This window comes from Cnephaeus nilssonii, assembly GCF_951640355.1.
Source record: "Cnephaeus nilssonii genome assembly, chromosome: 16".
Taxonomy (NCBI): domain Eukaryota; kingdom Metazoa; phylum Chordata; class Mammalia; order Chiroptera; family Vespertilionidae; genus Cnephaeus; species Cnephaeus nilssonii.
Genome location: NC_137087.1, coordinates 7141107 through 7164551, shown reverse-complemented (window position 1 = coordinate 7164551; position 23445 = coordinate 7141107). Strand labels below are relative to the sequence as shown.

At 42.9% G+C, this 23445-nt stretch overlaps 1 protein-coding gene across 3 annotated transcripts in view; it reads left to right on the top strand.

Annotated features, from left to right (window-relative positions):
- PARG (poly(ADP-ribose) glycohydrolase) overlaps positions 1-23445 on the top strand; it is a 184878-nt gene that overhangs the window by 77453 nt on the left and 83980 nt on the right. For all 3 annotated transcript variants that reach the window (XM_079793725.1, XM_079793726.1, XM_079793724.1), the window contains exon 8: positions 19638-19730. In XM_079793725.1, coding sequence (XP_079649851.1) covers positions 19638-19730 — 93 coding nt within the window. The remainder of the gene's footprint in view (positions 1-19637; positions 19731-23445) is intronic.

The following is a 23445-nucleotide window of genomic DNA, read 5'->3' as shown; positions in this document are numbered from 1 at the left end:
CTGCTTTTGCAGTGTTTCATAGATTAGAGTAGAAAAACATATAAATAAACTAGAGGCCCGGTGCATGAAAATTCATGCACTGGAGGGGGGCGTCCCTCAGCCTGGCCTGCCCCCTCTCACAGTCCAGGAGCCCTCAGGGACGGGAGGCAACCTGGCAATTAGGGGAAGGCGATGCCCCATCACACCTCTGCTGCTGCCACTGCCTCGGCCGGCCCTGGTTACCTGAGCCTCGGGCGGCCCTGGGCAGCTGGGCAGCCACCATCCGAGGCTTGCCTGCACCCCGGGCCAGCCCTGGGGAGCTGAGGGGACTGGGGAATTCTGGAGGCAGGTGTGCGGAGTGGTCAGGCCTGCCTAGGGGCAGGCCCAGCCTTGCCGCGCGCCTGCCGCCCCAGCGGGGCTAAGGGGACTGGGTGCCACCATCTTGTGCCTGTGGGCACCGCATCTTTGCAACGGTGTGAGGGTCAATTAGCATAGTGCTCTCTTTATTAGATAGGATAATCCTATATGATAAGAGAGGAATATGCTAATTATCCATTACACCGTGAGGTGTAATGACCGGCCACGTAACAACCGGATCACGGATCTGCAGGAGGGAAGGGTAGCGAACTACAAGTGGGCAGCAAGCTATGGTGGGGAGGGGACATGGGGAGCTACAGGAGGGTGGGGCAGCAGGTGGAGAGCTACAGGAGGGCGGCAGCGAGCTACTGGCTACAAGTGAGCGGCGGAGGGCTACAGGAGGGGGCAGGGCAGCAAGCTATGAGGCAGGGCGGGGGGAACTACAGGAGGGCGGCAGCGAGTGACTGGCACACGGATTCGTGCGAAGGGCTACTAGTTATAATTATAATAAGTGGAAGGAGGAAGGAGAAATTAGGAAAATCGGGAGGCTTCACAGGGAGATGTGAACTAAGTTTTTACGTATAATTAGTGGCTTAACTGTAGTAAAATGTTAAAACAGGGCAGAGGGTAAAATATACATCATCATCATATTAGCTACTATTTGTTGAAAGCTTCTAAAAGCCAAGGAACCCCAAGGATTCTGGTAGTCACCACAAGCTAGGAAGGGTTCTTCTTGAGCCTTCAGAGGGAGCGTGATTCTGCCAACACCTTGATTTCAGACTTCTAGCCTTCAAACCTGTGAGAAAATAAATTTTTGTTGCTTTAAGCCACCCCATTTGTGGTGCTTAGTTATAGCACCCAAAGAAACTAATATAGTTTGGTAGTGGCGTATGAATCATAGTAATTAACAGAAACCCCAGAAATAGACCCACGATTACACAGTCATTTGATTTTTTTTAAAATTAAATTTGTTGTGGTGACATTGGTTAATAGGTTTCGCCATGGCTGGTGGGCTCAGTGGCTAGAGTGTCAGCCTCTACACCAAAGGGTCATGGGTTGAATTCCTGGTCAAGGGCACATACCTTGGTTTCGGGTTTGCTCCCTTCCCTATTTGGGGCATGTGCGAGAGGCAACAAATCGATGTGTCTCTCTCACATGAATGTTTCTCTCTCTCTTTCTTTCTCTTTACCTCTCTCCCCCCCTTCCCTCCCTTCCTCCCACTCTCTCTGAAAAAGCAATGGAAAAAATATCCTCAGGTGAGGATTAACAACAACAACAAAAAAGATTATATAGGTTTCAAGTGTATATTTCTTGATTAATATAAATCATATGATCATGATTTATTTATTGCATTGTGTCCCCACCACCTAAAGTCAAATAATCTTCCATCATCATGTATTTCACCCCCATTACCCTTTACTACTCACCCCCTTTCCTTCTGGTAACCATCATACTGTTGTCTGTATCTGTGAATTTTTGTTCGTTTGTTTTTCTTATTCATTTTTGCTTTTAGCTTTATATCTCACATATGAGTGAAATCATATGGTTCTTAACATTTTCTTTCTGACTTATTTTGCTTAGCATCATATTCTCAAGGTCCATCCATGTTGTCACAAAATGGCAGTATTTTACCTTTTTCTATGGCTGATAGTATTCCATTTCATATATATATGCCCCATTTCTCTAATCAGTCATCTATCAAAGGATACTTTGATTGTATCAAGGTGCCAAAACAATCCAGTGGGAGAAAGAAACACCTTTCAACAAATGATGCTGGACCCCGAAATTTCAAAAAAAATGTCCAGGATACTCCTGGTCAGTATTTCCTTTCACAACCAATGCCTATTCTCTCTTTCCAAGGAATGTCAGTTGTTTACTTGTGAGACCTCCTCTAGATGTGGCTGTAGGAAATCAGATCTTGGGGAGAGTCCCTTCCTTCATGATTAGTTAATGCTCATTTGATCAGAGATGACCGCAAGGCCCACCAAATTGAACACAATTTCCCCTGGGGGCTTTGGTTTTTGAGCTTAAGCTTATATGTCGAATCTGACCAAGAAGAGCCCTCAAGTCAATGCTTTATAACCCAAGTTGAAGTTTAATCACTTTGACTTTGGCCCGTTAGTCTTTCTCTAGCATGTACTGGTATGCAGTCAAGGCATATAAGAACTGGTTGCATAGGGAACTGAACCGAGGTTACTTTCATGTTCTTGGAAAATAGATTTCTAAAATTACAGTTCCAAAGTTACAGTTATTTATACTGTTGTTTAAAGTTTTATCCAGTACTAGAGGCCCAGTGCACGAAATTTGTGCACGGAGGGGGGTTGTCCCTCAGCCCAGCCTGTACCCTCTCCAATATGGGACCCCTCAAGGGATGTCCGACTGCCTGTTTAGGCCCGATCCCGGTGGGCAGTCGAATCCCTAAACTGGCAGTCGGACATCCCTCTCACAATCCAGGACTGCTGGCTCCCAACTGCTTGCCTTCCAGCCTTCCTGATTGCCCCTAACCGCTTCTGCCTGCCAGCCTGATCACCCCCTAACCACTCTGCTGCCAGCCTGTTTGCCCCCAACTTCCCTCCTCTACCGGCCTGGTCACCCCTAACTGCCCTCTCCTGCAGGGTTGATCACCTCCAACTTCCCTCCCTTGCAGGCCGGGTGCCTCCCAACTGCCCTCTCCTGCTGGCTATCTTGTGGTGGCCATCTTGTGTCCACATCGGGGCAGGATCTTTGACCACATGGGGGCAGCTATATTGTGTGTTGCAGTGATGATCAATCTGCACATTACTCTTTTATTAGATAGGATAGAGGCCTGGTACAGGGGTGGGGGCCAGCTGGTTTGCCCTGAAGTGCATCCCGGATCAGGTGGGGGTTCCCTTGGGGCGTGGGGCGGCCTGAGTGAGTGGCCTGTGGTGGTTTGCAGGCCGGCCACGCACCCTGGCAACCCAATCGGAGGCCCTGGTATCTGGAATTTATTTTCCTTCTACAATTGAAACTTTGTAGCCTGGAGCGGAGCCAAGCCTGGGGCTCCCTCCGAGGCCGGCAGCCATTTGTGTTGGGGTTATAATTGAAACTTTGTAGCCTTAAGCGGAGGCTTGGGCCTGGCCATGGTGTGCGGAAAGCTTTGCTTCCCCTGTTGCCGGCGGCAACCCTGGCCTGCTCTCTCAAGCTCCATTCTGCCGCCATTTGTTTGAATTTGTTTACCTTCTATAATTGAAACTTTGTAGCCTTAAGCGGAGGCTGGGCCCGGCCAGGGTGTGCAGAAAGCTTTGCTTCCCGTTGCCGGCGGCAACCCTGGCCTGCTCTCTCAATCTCCATTCTGCCGCCATTTGTTTGAATTTGTTTACCTTCTATAATTGAAACTTTGTAGCTTGAGTGGAGGTTTAGGCCTGGCAAGGGCAGGCGGAAAGCTTGGCTTCCTCTGTTACCTAGGAAACCTTGCTCTCTGTGGCTGTAGCCATCTTGGTTTGGGTTAATTTGCATGCTCGCTCTGATTGGATGGTGGGCGTGGCTTGTGGGTGTGTCGGAGGTATGGTCAATTTGCATATGTGTCTATTATTACGGAGGATTAACCCTAGGAGTTTTCAGCAATATTATTATTTAAAAATTTTTTAAGTTTAATTTTATCTTGTTTTCATGTTGTTCTTCAGCAAATTTATTGATGTCTGTTTTGTTATGTCCACTTTTATCTCTTTTCCTTAACACTTGTTTTGTGTTTGTGTGTTTTGTTAAGAACTCCAAGAAATTCCTTAGAATTCTCTACAGATTTCATGTAGCTACCTCTTGGTAGCTTCTTAATTTGGTAATTATTACACCCCCTGTCCATCTTGGGACTGTTATTAACATTATTAGTAATTGTGAGTTCAAAGACATAAAGGATTGGTAAAACAACAACAAAATACTTTCTGTAGACCTTAAAACAAGTTTTAAAGTTACATTTCTGTACATCTAATACATAATATCTTCTTACTCATTAAATGATTCCTTTGGATAAAAGTAATGTAGTAAAAAATATTGAGACCCAAAAAATGTACTTTTTCTTGCATATCTATCTACATATCTATTGATAGATATGTTTTTTTAGCCTCACCTGAGGATGTTTATTGATTTGAGAGATGAGAGGGAGAGAGAGAGAGAGAGAGAGAGAGAGAGAGAGAGAGAGAGAGAGAAACATTGATTGGTTGCCTCCGCTAAGTGCCCGATCATTTATTGAACCTGAGGTATATGTCCTGACTGGGAATTGATTTCACAACCTTTTAATATACAGGAGATGCTCCAACCAACTAAGCCATTTGGCCAGAGCTAGATGTGTATATTTTTATATTTGGTGTTTGTTTATTTTGATTATTGAATATAGATTTTCTGAACCATTTTGATGTTATTACTTTTTTAATCTTTGTAATAAAATTTTTATTGTTAAAGTGAAAACAACAACAACAACAAATGGTGCTGGGAAAACCTGGATATCCATATGGATGAAAAAATAAAATGAACTTCAACTCTTCCTTCACATCATACATAGAAAATAACTCTAAATGCAAAAGCTCTTAGAAGAAAGCATCTCTCTCATTTAGAAGTAGATGAAAGATTTCTTAGGATACAGAAAGCATTAACCATAAAAAAAATTAATAAATACTTGTCATCAAAAGATATTAAGAAAAGAAATAGACAAAGCCTAAAGACAGGGAGAAAATATTTGCATAATGTTTTATATAACAAAGGACTTGTATTTATAATATATAAAGAATTACGCTTTGTTTTTGGAGGTATAAAATGATACTACCATATTGGAGAAATCTCTAGCAGTTCTTTAGAAAACTAAACATTTACCTACCCTAAGACCCATTAATTCCATTTCTTTCTAGACCTACCCAAAAGAAATGAAAATATGTGTACATGAAAGGTCCGGTGTGTATAAAAGAATGTTTATAGTAACTTTGCCTAATAGCCAAACTTGGAAAAAGCCCAGTTGTTCATCAACAGGACAATGAGAAAATAAATTTTGGTATATTCATGCAATGGAATAAAAGGGAACAAAAACACAAATACACACCACATAGATGCATCTCAAAACTATTGTGTTGTGGGGGAGGGAAGGAGAAACCTCTCATCAAACAGTACATGCCCTATGTTTACAATATATGTCGTTTTACAAGAGGCATAACTAATCCATGGTAGAATAATTTTAAAAAATGGTAGTCTCTCAGGTGTGGGGGCAGGAGTTGTCTGGGAAGGGGCATGAGAGAACTTCTAAGGTGATGATAATGTCCTGTATCTTGATAGGACAAAAAAAAAAAGCCTATGTTTTCTGATACATTTTTACTTTTAGAGATATTCAAGCAGATGCACAAAGATGTGTGTACAAGGATATTCATTGCAATGCTAATTATAATAGTTGAAAATTACAGACAGTTAATTTGGGAAATAAATTATGGTGTTTTCAAATAGAATAATACCCAGCTATTAAAAATGGTGATATAGCCCTAGCTGGTTTGGCTCAGTGGATAGAGCATCGGGCCTGCGCACTGAAGGATCCCAGGTTCGATTCTGGTCAAGGGCACATGCCTGGGTTGTGGGCTCCATCCCCAATAGGGAGCGTGCAAGAGGCAGCTGATCAATGATTCTCTCTTATCATTGAAGTTACTATCTCTCTTTTCCTCTTCCTTCCTCTCTGAAATCAATCCTATATAATAAAAGGCTAATATGCAAATTGATCGAACGGCAGAACGACCCGTCGCACTGACCACCAGGGGGCAGATGCTCAATGCAGGAGCTGCCCCTGGTGGTCAGTGTGCTCCCACAGGGGGAGCGCCGCTCACCCAGAAGCTGGGCTCACAGCTGGCGAGCACAGCAGCAGTGTTGGGAGCCTCTCCCGATTCTGCGGCAGTCGGACATCCGCCGAGGGCTCCCGGACTACAAGGGCACAGGTCGGGCTGAGGGACCGCCTCCCCCCCCCCCCATTCATGCACCAGGCCTCTAGTAAAGATATATATATATTTTAAATGGTGATATCCTATCTAATAATAGACAAATATGCAAATTGACCATACCTCCGACACACCCTCAAGCCATGCCCACAAGCCACGTCCACCATCCAATCAGAGCGAGTATGCAAATTAACCCAAACCAAGATGGCTACAGCCACAGAGAGCAAGGTTTCCTAGGTAACAGAGGAAGCCAAGCTTTCCGCCTGCCCTTGCCAGGCCTAAGCCTCCACTCAAGCTACAAAGTTTCAATTATAGAAGGTAAACAAATTCAAACAAATGGCGGCAGAATGGAGCTTGAGAGAGCAGGCCAGGGTTGCCGCCGGCAACAGGGGAAGCAAAGCTTTCTGCACACCCTGGCCGGGCTCACCCGCTTAAGGCAACAAAGTTTCAATTATAACCCCAACACAAATGGCTGCCGGCCTCGGAGGGAGCCCCAGGCTTGGCTCCGCTCCAGGCTACAAAGTTTCAATTGTAGAAGGAAAATAAATTCCAGATACCAGGGCCTCCGATTGGGTTGCCAGGGTGCGTGGTCGGCCTGCAAACCACCACAGGCCCCTCACTCAGGCCGCCCCACACCCCAAGGGAACCCCCACCTGATCCGGGACACCCTTTAGGGCAAACCAGCTGGCCCCCATCCCTTTACCAGGCCTCTATCCTATTTAATAAAAGAGTAATATGCTGATTGATCATCACTGCAGCACACAATATAGCTGCCCCCATGTGGTTAAAGATCCTGCCTCCATGTGGACACAAGATGGCCAGCAGGAGAGGGCAGTTGGGAGGCACCTGGCTTGCAAGGGAGGGCAGTTGAGAGGGACCAAGCCTGCAAGGGAGGGCAGTTGGAGGTGATCAACCCTGCAGGAGAGGGCAGTTAGGGGTGACCAGGCCGGCAGAGGAGGGAAGTTGGGGGCAAACAGGCTGGCAGCAGAGTGGTTAGGGGGTGATCAGGCTGGCAGGCAGAAACGGTTAGGGGCAATCAGGAAGGCTGGAAGGCAAGCAGTTGGGAGCCAGCAGTCCTGGATTGTGAGAGGGATGTCCGACTGCCCGTTCAGGCCCGATCCCAGGCAATCGGACATCCCTCAAGGGGTCCCATATTGGAGAGGGTACAGGCTGAGCTGAGGGACAACCCTCCTCCGTGCACGAATTTCGTGCACCAGGCCTCTAGTAGAAAAATAAAAAGAATGGTCATATAGAGTTATGTTTATTTACGTGGGAAATATCCACTACATAAATGAAAACAAAATACAGACTTTAATAGTAGTGTGGAAGGATAAATCCCAACATGTTATTAGTAGATATCTTAATAGTGGGTTTATGAGTGATTTTTTTAATGTTAAATATTTTTCAATTTTTATTAAATTTATTGGGGTGACATTGGTTAATAGGATAATATAGGTTTCAAATGCACATTTTAAAAATGTATATATATTTTTTATTTCACAGAGGAAGAAAAAGGGAGAGATCATTGTTTTTTGTGTTAATTTTCTATAGTGAAAATGCATGACTTGTTTAAAAAAACATTTTAGTTCTATTGATGTTTATGAAGACTATATAGCAAAGTAGAGAATTATTTTGTTGTCATATTAGAGGAAAAGTATATATTAAATTGTTTGACCAACATGATTTTAAGTGATTTCATATGTGTAAGAAGGAAAACGTAACAAGCACTTAAGTGGTTATTTAATATTTCAGGATCATAGAAATATGAGTTTTTTTCTCTGTATGAGTTTTGGATGACATACTGTATGTATGTATACTAGAGGCCTGGTGCACAAAATTCATGCACGGGGGGGTGGGGAGCGGTGTCCCTCAGCCCAGCCTGCACCCTCTCCAATCTGGAACCCCTCGAGGGATGTTTGACTGCCCGTTTACAGGGATCAGGCCATGGGGGTGTGGCCAGCCTGGGTGTGGGGCTGACGGCTGTTTTCAGGCTGGCCACACCCCCTTCAAAGGGTGGGGGTCCCTGCTGGAGTGCCTGGCCAGCCTGGGTGAGGGGCTGATGGCTGTTTGCAGGCTGGCCACACCCCCTGGGGACCCAAGGTCCCAGCCCCTCCTTTTTTTCTTTTTTTTTCTTTTTTTTTTTTTTTTTTATCAGCGCCTCCTTGAGTGGAGGCCAGGGCCAGCTGGAAGCAGGTATCTGGGATTTATTTATCTTCTATAATTGAAACTTTGTAGCCTTGAGCGGAGGCCAGGGCAGGCGGGAAGCTTGGCTTCCTCCATCACCGGGGGCAACCCAAGCCTCCTGCTCACTCCAGCTCCGTGGCCGCCGCCATCTTTGTTCGGTTAATTTGCATACTCGCTCCTGATTGGTTGGTGGCTGTAGCAGAGTGATGGTCAATTTGCATGTTTCTCTTTTATTAGTGTAGATACCTACTAGAGACCTGGTGCACGATATTTGTGCACGGGGGGTGTGTTTCCCTCATCCCAGCCTTCACCCTCTCCAATCTGGGACCCCTCGAGGAATGTCTGACTGCCTGTTTAGGCCTGATCCCACAATCCAGGACTGCTGGCTCCCAACCGCTCACCTGCCTGATTGCCCCTAACTGCTTCTGCCTGCCAGCATGATCACTCCCTAACCACTCTCCTGCCAGCCTGGTTGCCCCTAACTGCCCTCCCCTGCCGGCCCATTTGCCCCCAACTGCCCTCCCCCGCAGGCCTGGCCGCCCCTAACTGTCCTTTTCTGCAGGCCTGGTGGCCCCCAACTGCCCTCCCCTGCTGGCCCAGTCACCTCTAACTTCCCTCCCTTGCCAGCCTGGCTGCCCCTAACTGCCCTTCCCTACTGGCCAGATTGCCCCTAACTGCCCTCCCCTGCCATCCTGGTCACCCCTAACTGCTCTCCCCTGCTGCCTGGTCGCCCCTTAACTGCCCTCCCCTGCAGGCCTGGTCACCCCCAACTTCCCTTCCCTGCAGGCCTGGTTGCCCCCAACTGCCCTCCCCTGCCGGCCATCTTGTGGCGGCCATATTTGTCCACATGGGGGTGGCCATCTTGTGTGTTGGAGTGATGCTCAATTTGCATATTACCTCTTTATTATATAGGATAATAATAAAATGCAAGGGAGAGGGAGAGAGAGAAACATCAATGATGAGAGAGAATTATTGATCGGCTGCCTCCTGCATGCCCCACACTGGGGATCAAACCCACAATCTAGGCATGTGCCCTGACCAGGAATCCAACTAACCTCCTGGTTCATAGGTCGATGCTCAACTACTGAGCCATGCCAGCTGGGGTACTTTTTAATTTTTTAAAAATATATATTTTTTATTGATTTCAGAGAGGAAGGGAGAGGGAGAGACAGAGAGAGAAACATCAATGATGAGAGAGAATCACTGATTGGATGCCTCCTGCATGCCTCCCACTGGGAATTGAGCCTGCAACCCTGACTTAAATCAAACCCGGGACTCTTCAGTCCACAGGTTGACCCTCTATCCACTGAGCCAAACCAGCTAGGGCTATAATGAAAAATTGTTTAACAATTTTATGTTTTAGCTCTGTAGGGTGGCTCGGTTGGAGTGTCATCCTGTGCAACTGAAAGCTCTTGAGTGGCACCTACCTACGTAGGTTGTGGGTTTGATCCCAGGTTGAGGCATGTATATGTTTCCCCCACATTGATGTTACTCTTTCTCTCGCCCTTCCTCTATGAAATCAATTTTTAAACATTTAATGTTTTAGATCTCTTAAATAAATGTTTTCAGAGAAATTTCATTGAAGAAGATGATTAGTAACCTTTTAAAACTTTACTAGGATCTAACTAGGTTTAGACCAATAGGTAAAATGGATTAACTTGAGGTGTTTATTACATTGATTGATTTGTGACTGGTCACTTTTTATTTTTTATTTTTTAATTTAATCTTTATTGTTCAGATTATTACAGTTCCTCTTTTTTCCCCCCATACTTCCCCTCCACCTGGTTCCCATCCCACCCTCTTCCCTAACCCCCCCCCCCCCCCCCGCACTGTCCTCATCCATAGGTGTACGATTTTTGTCCAGTCTCTTCCCGCACCCCTCACACCCCTTTACCCCTGAGAGTTGTCAGTCCACTCCCTTTCTATGCCCCTGATTCTATTATATTCACCAGTTTATTCAGTACATCAGATTTTTAATTCACTTGATTTTTAGATTCACTTGATAGATATGTATTTGTTGTTCATAATTTTTATCTTTACCTTTTTCTTCTTCTTCCTCTTCTTAGAGAATACCTTTCAGCATTTCATATAATACTTGTTTGGTGTTGATGAACTCCTTTAGCTTTTTCTTATCTGTGAAGCTCTTTATCTGACCTTCAATTCTGAATGTCAGCTTGGCTGGGTAGAGTACCCTTGGTTGTAGGTTCTTGCTATTCATCACTTTGACTATTTCTTGCCACTCCCGTCTGGCCTGCATAGTTTCTGTTAAGAAATCAGCTGACAATCGTATGGGTGCTCCCTTGTAGGTAATTAACTGTTTTTCTCTGCTGCTTTTAACCCTTTGCACTCACTTGCTTTTTTCTTGATTCCTTTATTTTAATGCTAACCGTGTCGAGTCACACTCGACATCCGAGTGCAAAATTAATATTCTCTCTTTGTCTTTTACTCTTGGCATTTTAATTATGATGTGTCTTGGTGTGGTCCTCTTTGGGTTCCTTTTGTTTGGGGTTCTGTGCGCTTCCTGGACTTGTAAATCTATTTCTTTCACCAGGTGGGGGAAGTTTTCAGTCATTATTTCTTCAAATAGGTTTTCAGTATCTTGCTCTCTCTCTTCTTCTGTCACCCCCATAATTCTGATGTTGGTACGCTTGAAGTTGTCCCAGAGGCTTCTTACACTATCTTCAAATTTTTGGATTCTTTTTTCTTTTAGCTTTTCCAGTTGAGTGATTTTTGCTTCTTTGTATTTCAAATCTTTGACTTGATTCTTACGTTCCTCTAGTTTGCTGTTTGGTGTCTGTATACTATTTTTTACTTCAGTCAGTGTATGTTTAATTTCTAGTTGGTCCTTTTCCATATCCTCGAGGGTCTCTGTCATATCCTCGAGGGTCTCGCTAAATTTATCGGCCTTTTCTAGGAAATTCTTGAAAAACCTTATAACCGTGGTTTTGAACTCTATCTCCAGTCATTTGTTTTCCTCCATTTCTTTGGTTTTTGATCTCTTTCTTTGTCTCCCCATTGTCGCTGTTTCCCTGAGTTAGTAGGGTAGCTTTGTGTGCCAGTTGTCCTATATGGGCCATTGGGTCGGCCTCCGCATTTACCTGAGGTGGACACTCTTCGTGCACCCCTTTGTGGACTGTGTGTACAGCCTTGTTGTAGTTAAGTCTTGATTGTTGTTGGTATCAGTGGGAGGAGTTGACCTCCAGGCCAATTGGCTGTGAGGATCAGCTGTGTCTACGCCGGGAGACAGCCTTATTCAACTAGACTTGCAAAATTGTAAAAGCCTCTGTGCTCAGCTTGGATGGGGCGGAGTTTCAGGGTGGAGCCTACAGCCTTGGCTTCCCATCAGCCCCGCCCTATGAGGTTCCTGGGTATCAGTGTCCCTCTATACTAGCTGCAAGCACCTCTGAGAGAAAGGCGCCCTGGAGTTTCGCCCGCTGCCAAACAGTCTAGTCTCCCCCAATGAATCTGGATTCCCAGATTCTCGCCCAGAACTGGGGTTCAGTGCAGTCGGAACTGGTGTTCAGCACAGTTTGGAGCTTTTGTCTCCTTCCTGCTAGGGCAATCCAGCGGCACAGTCAACAGTCCGTCCTCTGCGCGCATTCGCGTGCGCGCCTCCGGACCTCTGCCTTTCGCCGCTCACCTGAGTTTCCGCCTTACAGCCCAGATTCCCCCAGTATGAGCCTGGGTCCCCAGGATCTCGCCTGGAACTGGGGTTCAGTGCAGTCGGAGCTGGGGTTCAGGGCAATCTGGAGCTTTTATCTCCTTTCCGCTAGAGAACACCAGCCAGGCCCTCAGCCACCCCGTCCTCTCAGGCTCCGTCCTCTCTGCATGCACGTGCCCGTGTCTCCGTACCTCAGGCTTGTACAGCTCCTCTGATTTTCCTTGTGGTTTTCTCTTTCCTTCTAGTTGTAGGATTTCCAGTCACCCAGCTTTCCTGTGGTTCTGGATGATGTCCGTTTTGTCTTTTAGTTGTATTTTTAATATATTTTATTGATTCTTCACAGAGAGGAAGGGAGAGGGAGAGAGAGTTAGAAACATCGATGAGAGAGAGTCATCGATCAGCTGCCTCTTGCACACCCCCCACCGGGGATATGCCTGCAACCAAAGCACATGCCCTTGACCGGAATCAAACCCGGGACCCTTGAGTCCACAGGCCGGCGCTCTATCCACTGAGCCAAACCGGCCAGGTCTTTTAGTTATGTTTTTGAAATTGTTGTGCGAGGCTGCAGTTTAGGTGTTTAACTTTGCCGCCATCTTGGTTTCTCTCTCTACTGGGCACTTTTTAAAAGCTGTTTGCTATGAACTGTTTGAAGAAGTAGATCAATGGAAATTTTCTTCTTTAGTAGAATGATACTAGTTTTCTGATTTTATCAGCTACAATTTCACTTATTCATGCAAAGTTCAGTAGTCATTTTTTTTATTTAGTACTTTTTATTTGCCAGACACTGTACTTAGTCATTACATGTCTTTAGTGTTAGAGCACTGTTCACAGATTTATTTTTAGTTGATCAAGTACTATTCTAAGAAAAAAGAAATAAGTAAAAATCACTTCTCTTTGTATATATATACTTAACTATTTAAGTAATTTATAATTTTTTGACACTTGGCAAATTTCATTATTCTTTTAGTAGTTTGCCCGTGTTTCTATCTGCTGAAGGAAGCATGAAAGATAGCCTCTCCACGGTCACTATGGTGAGGTTGTAGTAATTACTATACTTCAAGGTTAGGGCTGACGTATTTAAGGGTCACAAAAAGAGCATAGGGCTTTCTACTGTGAGATTAATGAGTCAGTGATTCATGTCTGTTAGTTTCTGGTTCTATCTTTATTCCTGGAACAGTGTCTTGCACATAATAAATACTTAAATATTTGTTTGTTGGCCAATTGAATGAACATACAGATCTATAATCTAAAGGGAAGATATGGGCAAAAATAGCATTACAATTTTGAAATTTACTGTATCACTTCTGAATAAGACATATACATAATCAATTTATAAGACTAGAATAAAAAGATAAATACATAAGTAGAAATACTTACTACATATAATTATCTATACAGACTATCCAATTGGGAGCAGGGCTTTACTTATGGGAAAATTTAATGAAGCTTTCCTCTTACCATAATGTAAATGCTTATCTTCACTATAATCATTATTGTAAATAAACAATGTAATATTATAATATATGACGTATTATAAATAAATGTTTATTATTTAAGGTTTTTTTTTTTACTACTCTTGAAGTTAAAATGATTTACATTTTAAAAACCTTTTACTAATATCTTGGTTGCATTGTATAGGTTAATAAATATTAAATAACAATTTGTATAAGTTAGATTTGCATAAAGATAAAAATGATATATGAGAAGGGATAAGATCATGCTAGTTTTTTTTAATTGTGCATTTCATTTCAAACATGGGTTGGGTATGTTAAGAAGTAATGTTTTTCATGTTATTTTATTAGTGTTTCCAAAGCAGCATTAGACGTAGGTCTGAAGTGTTGACAGTTTTAAAGAAGCCCAGTGCAATAATGCTCTATCAGATAAATAAGTGATATTTCATAGCTTGTGACTGTCAGTAAAGCATGGCAGCAGCTACTCATATGTCAATTTTAAAAGACAAGGACAGGCACCCAAAGGAGAAAACGTTGTCTGCCTATTTTTAGACATTTTAAGGTTAAATGTTTTTGGGTTAAAAATGTTTGGATAGACACTTTTTCCTATGCATCTTGAAAAATATAGCTAAAACCCTGGGCAGTATTCTATATAATAAAAGCCTAATATGCTAAGTGTCTGGTCGTTCAGTCAACTGTTCAACCAATCAAAGCATTATATGCTAATGATATGCTAAGGCCTCTCAACTGCTCCCTATGATGTGCACTGACCACCAGGGGCAGACAGTCAATCGGTTGACCAGTTGCTATGACATGCACTGACCACCAGGGAGCAGACCCTGCAACCAGTAGGTTAGCTTGCTTCTGGGGTCCGGCTGATCAGGACTCAGTGATACGGGCTGGACACGCTCTGGAGCCCCTCCTGCAGTCTCTCCCTGGCTGGCCAACCTCCCCCGTCCCTCCCTGGCCCCGATCGTGCACTGTTGGGGTCCCTCAGCCTGGCCTGTGCCCTCTCGCAATCCTGGACCCCTCGGGGGATGTCAAAGAGCCGGTTTCCACCAGACGATGGAGCAACCAGTCGCTATGACATGCACTGCCCACCAGGGGGCAGATGCTCAACGCAGGAGCTGCCTCCTGGTGGTGAGTGCGCTCCCATAGGGGGAGCACCACTCAGCCAGAAGCCAGGCTGATTGCTGGCGAGTGCAGCAGCAGTGGCGGGAGCCACTCCCGCCTCCGCAGCAGCACTAAGGATGTCCAACTGTGATCAGTCGGACATCCCCTGAGGGCTCCTGGACTGCGAGAGGCCGGGCTGAGGGACCCCCCCCAAGTGCACAAATTTTGTGCACTGGGCCTCTAGTATAAACATAAGGCTCTGAAAAATGCAGAGAAGACTGACTAGCACAGGTCCATGGGGCCCTAGAAAAAATACAACACTAGGGTGGTATCAGCAGAGGCCTAGTGGTGAGCCTGAACTCTCACCCCTAACCAGTGGTATCAAGATGCCTCTCCCTTGCCTGGGCCAGTGTGGCTAAGTGGCTAGAGCATCAGCCCAAGAACCAAAGGGTTGCTGGTTCAATTCCTGATCAAGAGCACATACCTGTGTTGCAGGTTTGAGCCCTGGCCCTGGTCGGAGCACGTGCAGGAGGCAACCAATTGTTGTCTCTTCTCTCTCTTTCCCCCTCTCTCTTTTTCTCCCCCTCCCTTCCCCCTTTTCACTCTCTAAAAAAAAGGAAAATAAAAACAATGGAAAAAATATCCTTGGGTAAGAATTAAACAAACAAACAAACAAACAAACAAGAAGATGCCTCTCTCCCTCCTTGCTCTAGGAGTCAATAAAGGCTGAGTAGAGAACCTGAGCTTCTACTCCCAACTGGTAGTAATGAGGTGGCTATCCCTTCCCGTGTCACAGAAGTCCTCCTAAAACAAGATTTAAGTAAGATCCAGCAACTCGTAACAATACCCAAAATATCCAGATTTCAATAAAAAAATCACTCATCACCAAGAACCAGGAAAATTTCAACTGAAATGAAAAAAGACAACAGACACCCACCCTGAGAAAATACAGACCTATATATGTAAAAGGCTAATATGCAGAGTGTCCCCGCAGGAGTTCAACTGGGAGACCAGGAGTTCAATTGCTCACTATGATGTGTGCTGACCACCAAGGGGTGGCGCAGAACAAAGGAAGGCCCCGGCCAGCTCCCCGATTGGCCCCGATCACTGACAAGGCATAGGGACCCTACCTGTGCATGAATTTCATACACTGAGCCTCTAGTGTTAGCATAATTTGACAAATTTTTCAAGCAGCCATCACAGAAGGGCTTCAATGACTAATTACAGAGCTGCTTGAAACAAATGAAAAAATTATCCCAGCAGAGCAATAGAAGTTATAAAGAAGAACCAAATAGAAAGCTTAGAACTGGAAAACATAATAAGTGAAACTTTTGAAAAATGCAATGGGGAAATGGGATGACAGAAGAAAGAAATCAGTGAGCTTGAAAAAGAACAGAATTACTCAGTCTGAATAGCAGAAAGAAAATAGACTAAAAGAAGAGAACAGTTTAGGGACATATGGGACTATAACAAAAGATCTAACGTTTATGTCATTTAATACTGGAAGGAGAGGAGAAAGAGGGCAGAATTGGAAAAAAAACAAAACCTCCAAGAAATAGTAGTTGTAAAATAGAAATAATAGCTGAAATTTCCCCAAATTTGATGAAAGACATAAACCTGCAGCTTCAAGAAGTTGAACAAACCCCAAACCGTATAAACACAAAGCAATCCATGCCAAGGCACATCATACCCAAACTTCTTAAAACTAAAGGCAAGGAAATGAAAGCATCCAGAGAGAAATGACATTGCTTATAGGGAAAAGCAATGTAAGTGACAGCGGATTTCTCATCAGAAGACATGTAGGCCAGAAAGAGAAAAATTGCCAGCCTAGAATTTTATATCCAGTGAAACTTTATTTTTTCCCCCTCCTCCTCCTCCTCCTCCTCCTCCTCATCATCATCATCATAAAAAAAGCAAGCAAGTATTTATTGACTGCAGCAAAAATATACTTAGGACAGTGAAATAAGGAAGGGAATAGAAGAAGCAACACGAGGGTCTAGGCTGGGATGCTTTGGCTCACTAGGAACAGGGCATTGGAGACAGGTTCAGGGGTTTAGCCCAAGAGAAGCTGCCACTGCCCATTGCTCTCTTGGTTGCACATCTCATGGGGTCCCTTGGAGTTTAGGAGATATGTGCTTTCAAGAAACAACCTGCAGAAAGCACAAGGCATTCATCAGCTCCAAATCCACTTTACAGACTTCGGTTGGTACAATCCAAGTCACAGCACCAAAGAGATATTGCTGGTGAGACAAGGAGACCTCAGTTCTTGTCTTCTTGAGGGAAAGATTTCAATCAAGAGACAGAGTGTGAAAAAAACAAACAAGTATTTACTGACCACAGGAAAAAATTATACTTAGGAAAGTGAAATAAGGAAGGGCATAGAAGAAGCAACAGTAGAGCCTAGACTGTTCTGCTTTGATTCACTGGGAAGTCAGAGAAAAGGGCATTGGAACAGGTTCAGGGGGTTAGCCTGGGACAAGCTGCTGCTGCCCATTGCTCCCCTGGTTGCAAGTCTCATGGGGTCCCTTAGAGGCTAGGGGATACATGCCTGTAGGGGAAGGAGAGGGTGAAGGGAATGGCATGGGCGTGCTCCCTAGAGGGAGAGTGCCAGTGAAATTTTCTTCATGACATTCTCAGATGAAGGAAAAGGAAGGGAATTTATCATTAGAATCTCCTAAAATAATGTTTAAAGGAATTTCTTGAAATAGAAAAGAAATGATAAAAGATGGAATCTTGAAACATCAGGAAGGAAAAAAAGGAAGGAAGGGAGGGAGCCACACATGCCCAGACTGGGGGCCTGGGATTGAACCTGCATGCCCTTGACTGGGAATCCAACCTGAAATCCTTCAGTGTGCGGGCCAATGCTCTAACCATTGGGAAACACCAGCCAGGGAAAGCTATTTTTTAAAATCTGTTAACTTCCCATTATAGAAGACTAGAGGCCTGGTGCACGAAATTCATGCATGGGGGGTGGTGTGTCCCTCAGCCAGCCTGCACCCCCTCCAATCTGGATGCCCGTTCAGTCAGACATCCCTCTCACAATCCAGGACTGTTGGCTCCCAACTGCTCACCTGCCTGCCTGATTGCCTCTAACCGCTTCTGCCTGCTAGCCTGATCACCCCCTAACCACTCCCCTGCCAGCCTGATCGATGCCTAACTGCTCCCCTGCCGGCCTGATTGCCCCTAACTGCCCTGCCCTGCCGGCCTGGTTGCCCAGCTGTCCTCCGCTGCAGGCCTGGTCACCCCCAACTGCTCTCCCCTGCAGGCCCGGTCACCCCTAACTTCCCTTCCTTGCCAGCCTGGTCCCCCCCAACTGTCCTCCCCTGAAGGCCTGGGTCCCCGCCAACTGCCCTCCCTACAGGCCTGGGTCCCCCCCCCCCAACTTCCCTCCCCTGCTGGCCTGATCTCCCACAACTGCTCTCTTCTGCCAGCCATCTTGTGGTGGACATCTTGTGTCCACATGGGGGCGGCCATCTTGTGTGTTGTAGTGATGGTCAATTTGCATATTACCTCTTTATTATATAGGATTAGTATTTAGCTATCATTCACTTTCCCCATTACCAATAACACAAGCCTTATATTTTCCCATTTTCCCACTGTAATTAGATTAATAGTCTATTTTTTTAGTAGGATGACAAAAACATTGTATTTAAGATATGATTGCATTTCCACTCTTCTACAACTTTTTGTTTTCCCCAGAATTAATAATTGTCTTGTGTTGTTCACTTGCTTAGTTTTCTATATATCTGTGTTTAATAGATATATCTATATGTCCCTGAATTGCAAATATCTTTCTGTTCATTTGGAATATCAGTTTCCCCATTATCCTAATTTAAAGAGGGGGTAAGCATAGGTTAAATTTTGGAGTCTTGGTATAAAGACATTTCTTAATGTTAGAAACTCCTTGTAAAACAGGAGTGAATATAAATTATCTTTGTTACTTTTTCTATTTACGAACAAACCATGTCTAGATGAATGGATATTTTTAATTTCAGCTCATAGCAAAGGAAATCTATAGATATTTGTGAACATCTATATTCTGATAGCTGAGAAAACTCATATTTATGATCTCATCAATCCCAAACGTTGGTCCAACAGGGAAGTGGAGAGAGCTGTTGAATACAGGCAAAAACACTAGTTCTGACTAGTTGCTTAATTGACCTTCACAGTCTAGGATGATCAGGTAATTCATTCCCCTCAGTTTTCTTTTCTCTGTAATAATGACAGGATCAGACTGGATTATAAATGTGGCTTCTAGTTCAAGTGTGATTTCAAGTAAATAAATGATTTACTTTAATATTATCTATATCTCCAAATTAAAGGTGTTATCTTCAGTACTTTTAAAGAAGTATCCTGGTATTTAGAATGAAATTGTGTTAAAAGGCCTAAAGTAATTTCTAAAAGTTATTAGAGATGGGAAATTATAACATAACAATAGGCCATGATTGTCATCTTTGTTGTGCTTTAAATTATGATATAGAAATTATGGTTTTAACTTCCCAAGGGTACCAGAATAAGGAAAATTCTAAGGTCATCAGAAACTTCACTGTTTACTATCTAATAGGTTAGATTTGACACATATAATATGCTCTGAAATCATGAGTAGGACTTTTATGATCGTTCTAAATTCTACACTATCGAAGCTAGATGGGTCCTTGAGGGTTTCTGAGAGAGTTCTTGATGGTCAATCAGTTTCTTGTTGACATAACCAGGGGTAGAATGTACTGTTTTTTTATTTGCAAGTGTTTTATTTAATTGTGAATTTTGATATGAGAGATATTTGGTATTTGGATAATTAGTTTTCAGAGGGCATTAAGGTGAATTACATACATTTGAAAATGAATTTATAAGTTCACCGTTGTGCATTTGTTGATACTAATAATGTGCCTTATTGTGAGATTCTATGAAAAGCAGGTACATAATTTAAGTTTTTAAGAAACATCACTGATAACATATTTCGTTGGTTTTTAGGTACTTGAAGAAGCAGAAGCCCAACATTTATATCAGTCCATTTTGCCCGATATGGTGAAAATTGCACTGTGTCTGCCAAATATTTGCACCCAGGTTAGTGGAAATAACGTCTTTCCTAGTAGCTTTCTTGTGACTCACAATTAAATTCTAATGGCCAAAGTCAAAGAGGCAGAAGAGAAAGATGGGTAATAGTTTTTGCCAAAGAGTATGATACTTTTGCTAGAAAAGGTTAGAGGCTAGGGAGAATGCTGCAAAAGGACATTAAAAATGCAGCATTCAATTTCTGAGCTTCAGTTTACACTGTTGAAGTTTGCTTACTCATACTTCTACTTATCTTTTTCTTTAAATTGTCTCTAACTTAAAAAACCAAAACCAAAACACAACCCAGTAGTAATTATTTCAAAACATACTAATGGATTTAGAACATTTTATCTTTTCAAATGGCTTACTACTCACTCATTCCTCCCCCACCCAAAGTGGCATGTTGCATAACAAATGAGCCATGGTATTTTCTTAACTTTTAAAAATAGAAGAAATAATCTGGTAATAATTCTATTTTGTCTGGAGTTTTTTACTAGTAGCTGTTTATTGCTACGTACAAATTGCTTTAAAATTTAGTGCTGTATGGGGCTGCCTCTCCATAAGCTGATTGGGTGTCCTCATGACATGGTTGCTAACTTCCCCAGAACAAGCTACTGAAGGGAGAGTGCAAGGAAGTGCCAGTGCCTTTTATGACTTAGTTTTTTAAAGACACGTAATATAACTTGTGCTACTTTTCTATTCAGTAGAAATTAGGTGCTAAATCCAGCCCACACTCAAGGAGATGGTAATTAAACTCTACTTCTTTAAAGAAGGATTTATCAAAGAATTTGCAAACATATTTTCAAACCTTCACAAGAGGTTGTTGGTTATTCTTCATGACTTTCTCCCCACGTTTCTCACAACAGTGGTTTGCATTTGCCTTTGTCTTTTACTCCTAGTGCCAGCCCCCTTTCTGCCTGGATGCTAGCCAGGGTTCTGCTTAACACTTGCTCCACAGAGGCCCTGGGGACATTTTGGGTGGAACAGTTTCTGAATGTATAGGTTGGTCTCACACATTTCATTGTGTCGTTGCGTTATCCCAAAACTATAAGTATAGTCATTGGGACAAAAAAAAACAACAACACAAAACACACACATGTCCAGATGCCTGCAGGCCATACGGCCACCTTCAGTTGAGATCCATTGAATGTGCTGTATTTGTTAGCATTTCACTGTGGTATTTCCAATTTTATGTAACTTTAATTTTACCTCATTAATTCATTGTGTCTGAAGTAAGTTTTTCTATTGGGCAGGATAAATATATTGTAAAACTCATCTGGTTGTTTATATTGGAAGTTATGGGCATATCTTGGAGATACTACGTTTGGTTCTAGACTACTGCAATAAAACAAATCCTATATAATAAAAGGGTAATATGCAAATCGACATAACAGCAGAACAGCTGGTTGTTATGACGCGCACTGACCACTAGGGGCAGCCGTTCAACTCTGGAGCTGCCCCCTGGTGGTCAGTGTGCTCTCATAGCGGGGAGCGCTGCTCAGCCACAAGCTGGGCTGATGGCTGGCAAGTGCAGCTACGTTGGCGGGAGCCTCTCCTGCCTCCACTGTAGCGCTGAGGATGTCCGACTGCTAAAGGGCCTCTAGTATCGCAATAAAGCGAGTATTACAATAGTGAGTCACATGAACTTTTTGGATTTCTAGTGCATATAAAAGTTATGTTTACACTATATTGTAGTCTATTAAATGTGCAGTAGTAGTATGTCTAAGAAAACAATGTACGTACCTTATTTATAAAATACTTGATTGCTAAAAAATGCTAACCATTATATGAGTCTATTGGAAAAATGGTGCCAATAGACTTGCTGGACACAGGGTTGCCACAAACCTTCAATTTATAAAAAACAAGGTATCTGTAAAGTTCAGTAAAGGAAAACTCAGTAAAACAAGGTATGCCTGTATTTGCTTGCTTATGTTTCATGATTATTTTTTTTTCTTTCCCTCCTTGCCTTTTTCCTTACCTAGTAAAATTTCACTACCTCTACACTCTAATTTTTACTTCCCCTGCAAAACCTTCTGTACCTCTCCCAGCCAAATCTAATCCCTTCTGTAGCACTCAAATCATATTTAGCACATTACTTTGTAATTTATGTTCTTCCAGGGAGATGTTCTTGGTGTCCCCAGGTTTAATATGGTGCTTAATTAGATGTGGTTTTATTTTATCTATTTTTTATTGTTTTAATTTTTAAATTTTATTATTATTTTTGTTAATCCTCACCCAAGGGCATTTTTTCATTGATTTTTAGAGAGAGTGGAAGGGAGGGAGGGAGAGGGAGGGAGGGAGAGGGAGGGAGGGAGGGAGGGAGAGACAGAGAGAGAGAGAGAGGGAGGGAGGGAGAGAGAGAGAGAGAGAGAGAGAGAGAGAGAGAGAGAGAGAGAGAGAGAGAAACATCTATGTGAGAGAGACACATTAATTGGTTGCCTCCCGCCTACACCCCAACTGGGGTGGGGATCGAATCAGCAATCCAAGTATGTGCCCTTGACCAGGAATCAAACCTGAGACCCTTATGTGTGCTGGCCAACACTCTAACTAACTAGTCATACCAGCCAGGACTATTTTTATTTTTTAGTTACAGTTTACATTCAGTATTATTTTGTATTAGTTTCTAGTGTACAGCATTGTTGTTAGACAGTCATATACTTTACAAACTGTTGTCCCCTCCGCCGATATTTCCAGTACCCACTTGGCCCCATACATAGTTATTACAGTATTTTTGTCCATATTCCCTATGCTGTACTTTACATTACCGTGACTATTTTGCACCAAGTACCAAGCTGTACTTCTTATTCCCTTCACCTTTTTCACCCAGTTCCCCAAACCTCCTCCCGATTGGCAACAATCAGTCTGTTCTCTGTATCTATGAGTCTGTTTTGTTTTGTTTGTTCTTTTATATTGTTCTTTAGATTCCACATAATTAAATGCTTTTTGAATTCAATGTTTAATTCATAATTGACAGTATATTGCCTTTAGACATAAATCACTTAAATTTCTCTTCCCCTCATGCTTCAGGAGAAATTGTTTTCATATTTTTATATGCTTTTGAATATATATATTCAAATATATATAAGCTACTACAAATCACTTGGCAGACCAAAACCAGACTTGTGGTTCCCAACTTTTTGTCCTGATTTAAAATAACTGTGTTAATGGGAGAACACTTGAATTCTGTGCTCTGTCTACTGAAAAGTAAATCTCTGCGGTAAAAGTTAACATGTTAAGTTACATATGTTGTTATTTAATTATTTGTATCACATTAACATTCTCTGGATCAAATCTAAATGGTATATTATATTTATAAAAAGAAAATTAAAATAAACAAATTTTAGACATGCACTTTGGGGAAGATCTTTATTTATGTTAATCAGTCTCTTACTTAGCTGAGACCTTGACAGTAAGATTTACATCCTCTGGTTTTCCCCAGATGAGCTTTCAGGCATTTCTCCTCACCAAGAGCAGAAATCATCTATTCTATTTAAAATTATGCTGTTTGGTTACTAGGAGAACAAGAAATGGTTGTGTTTGTTAAGTCTAAAATATTACCATTAATTTTTAAAATAATTTTTGTGTGTAACTTGTTAAATGGTAGTTAAAATCTCATTTCTTACTAAAAACAAGTACCAGTTTGCTTTAAACCATTGACACATTGTTACCTTTTCTAAACTTATTGCTGGATTGTAAATAAATGTATAGGCTGGGAAATGGAGATCAA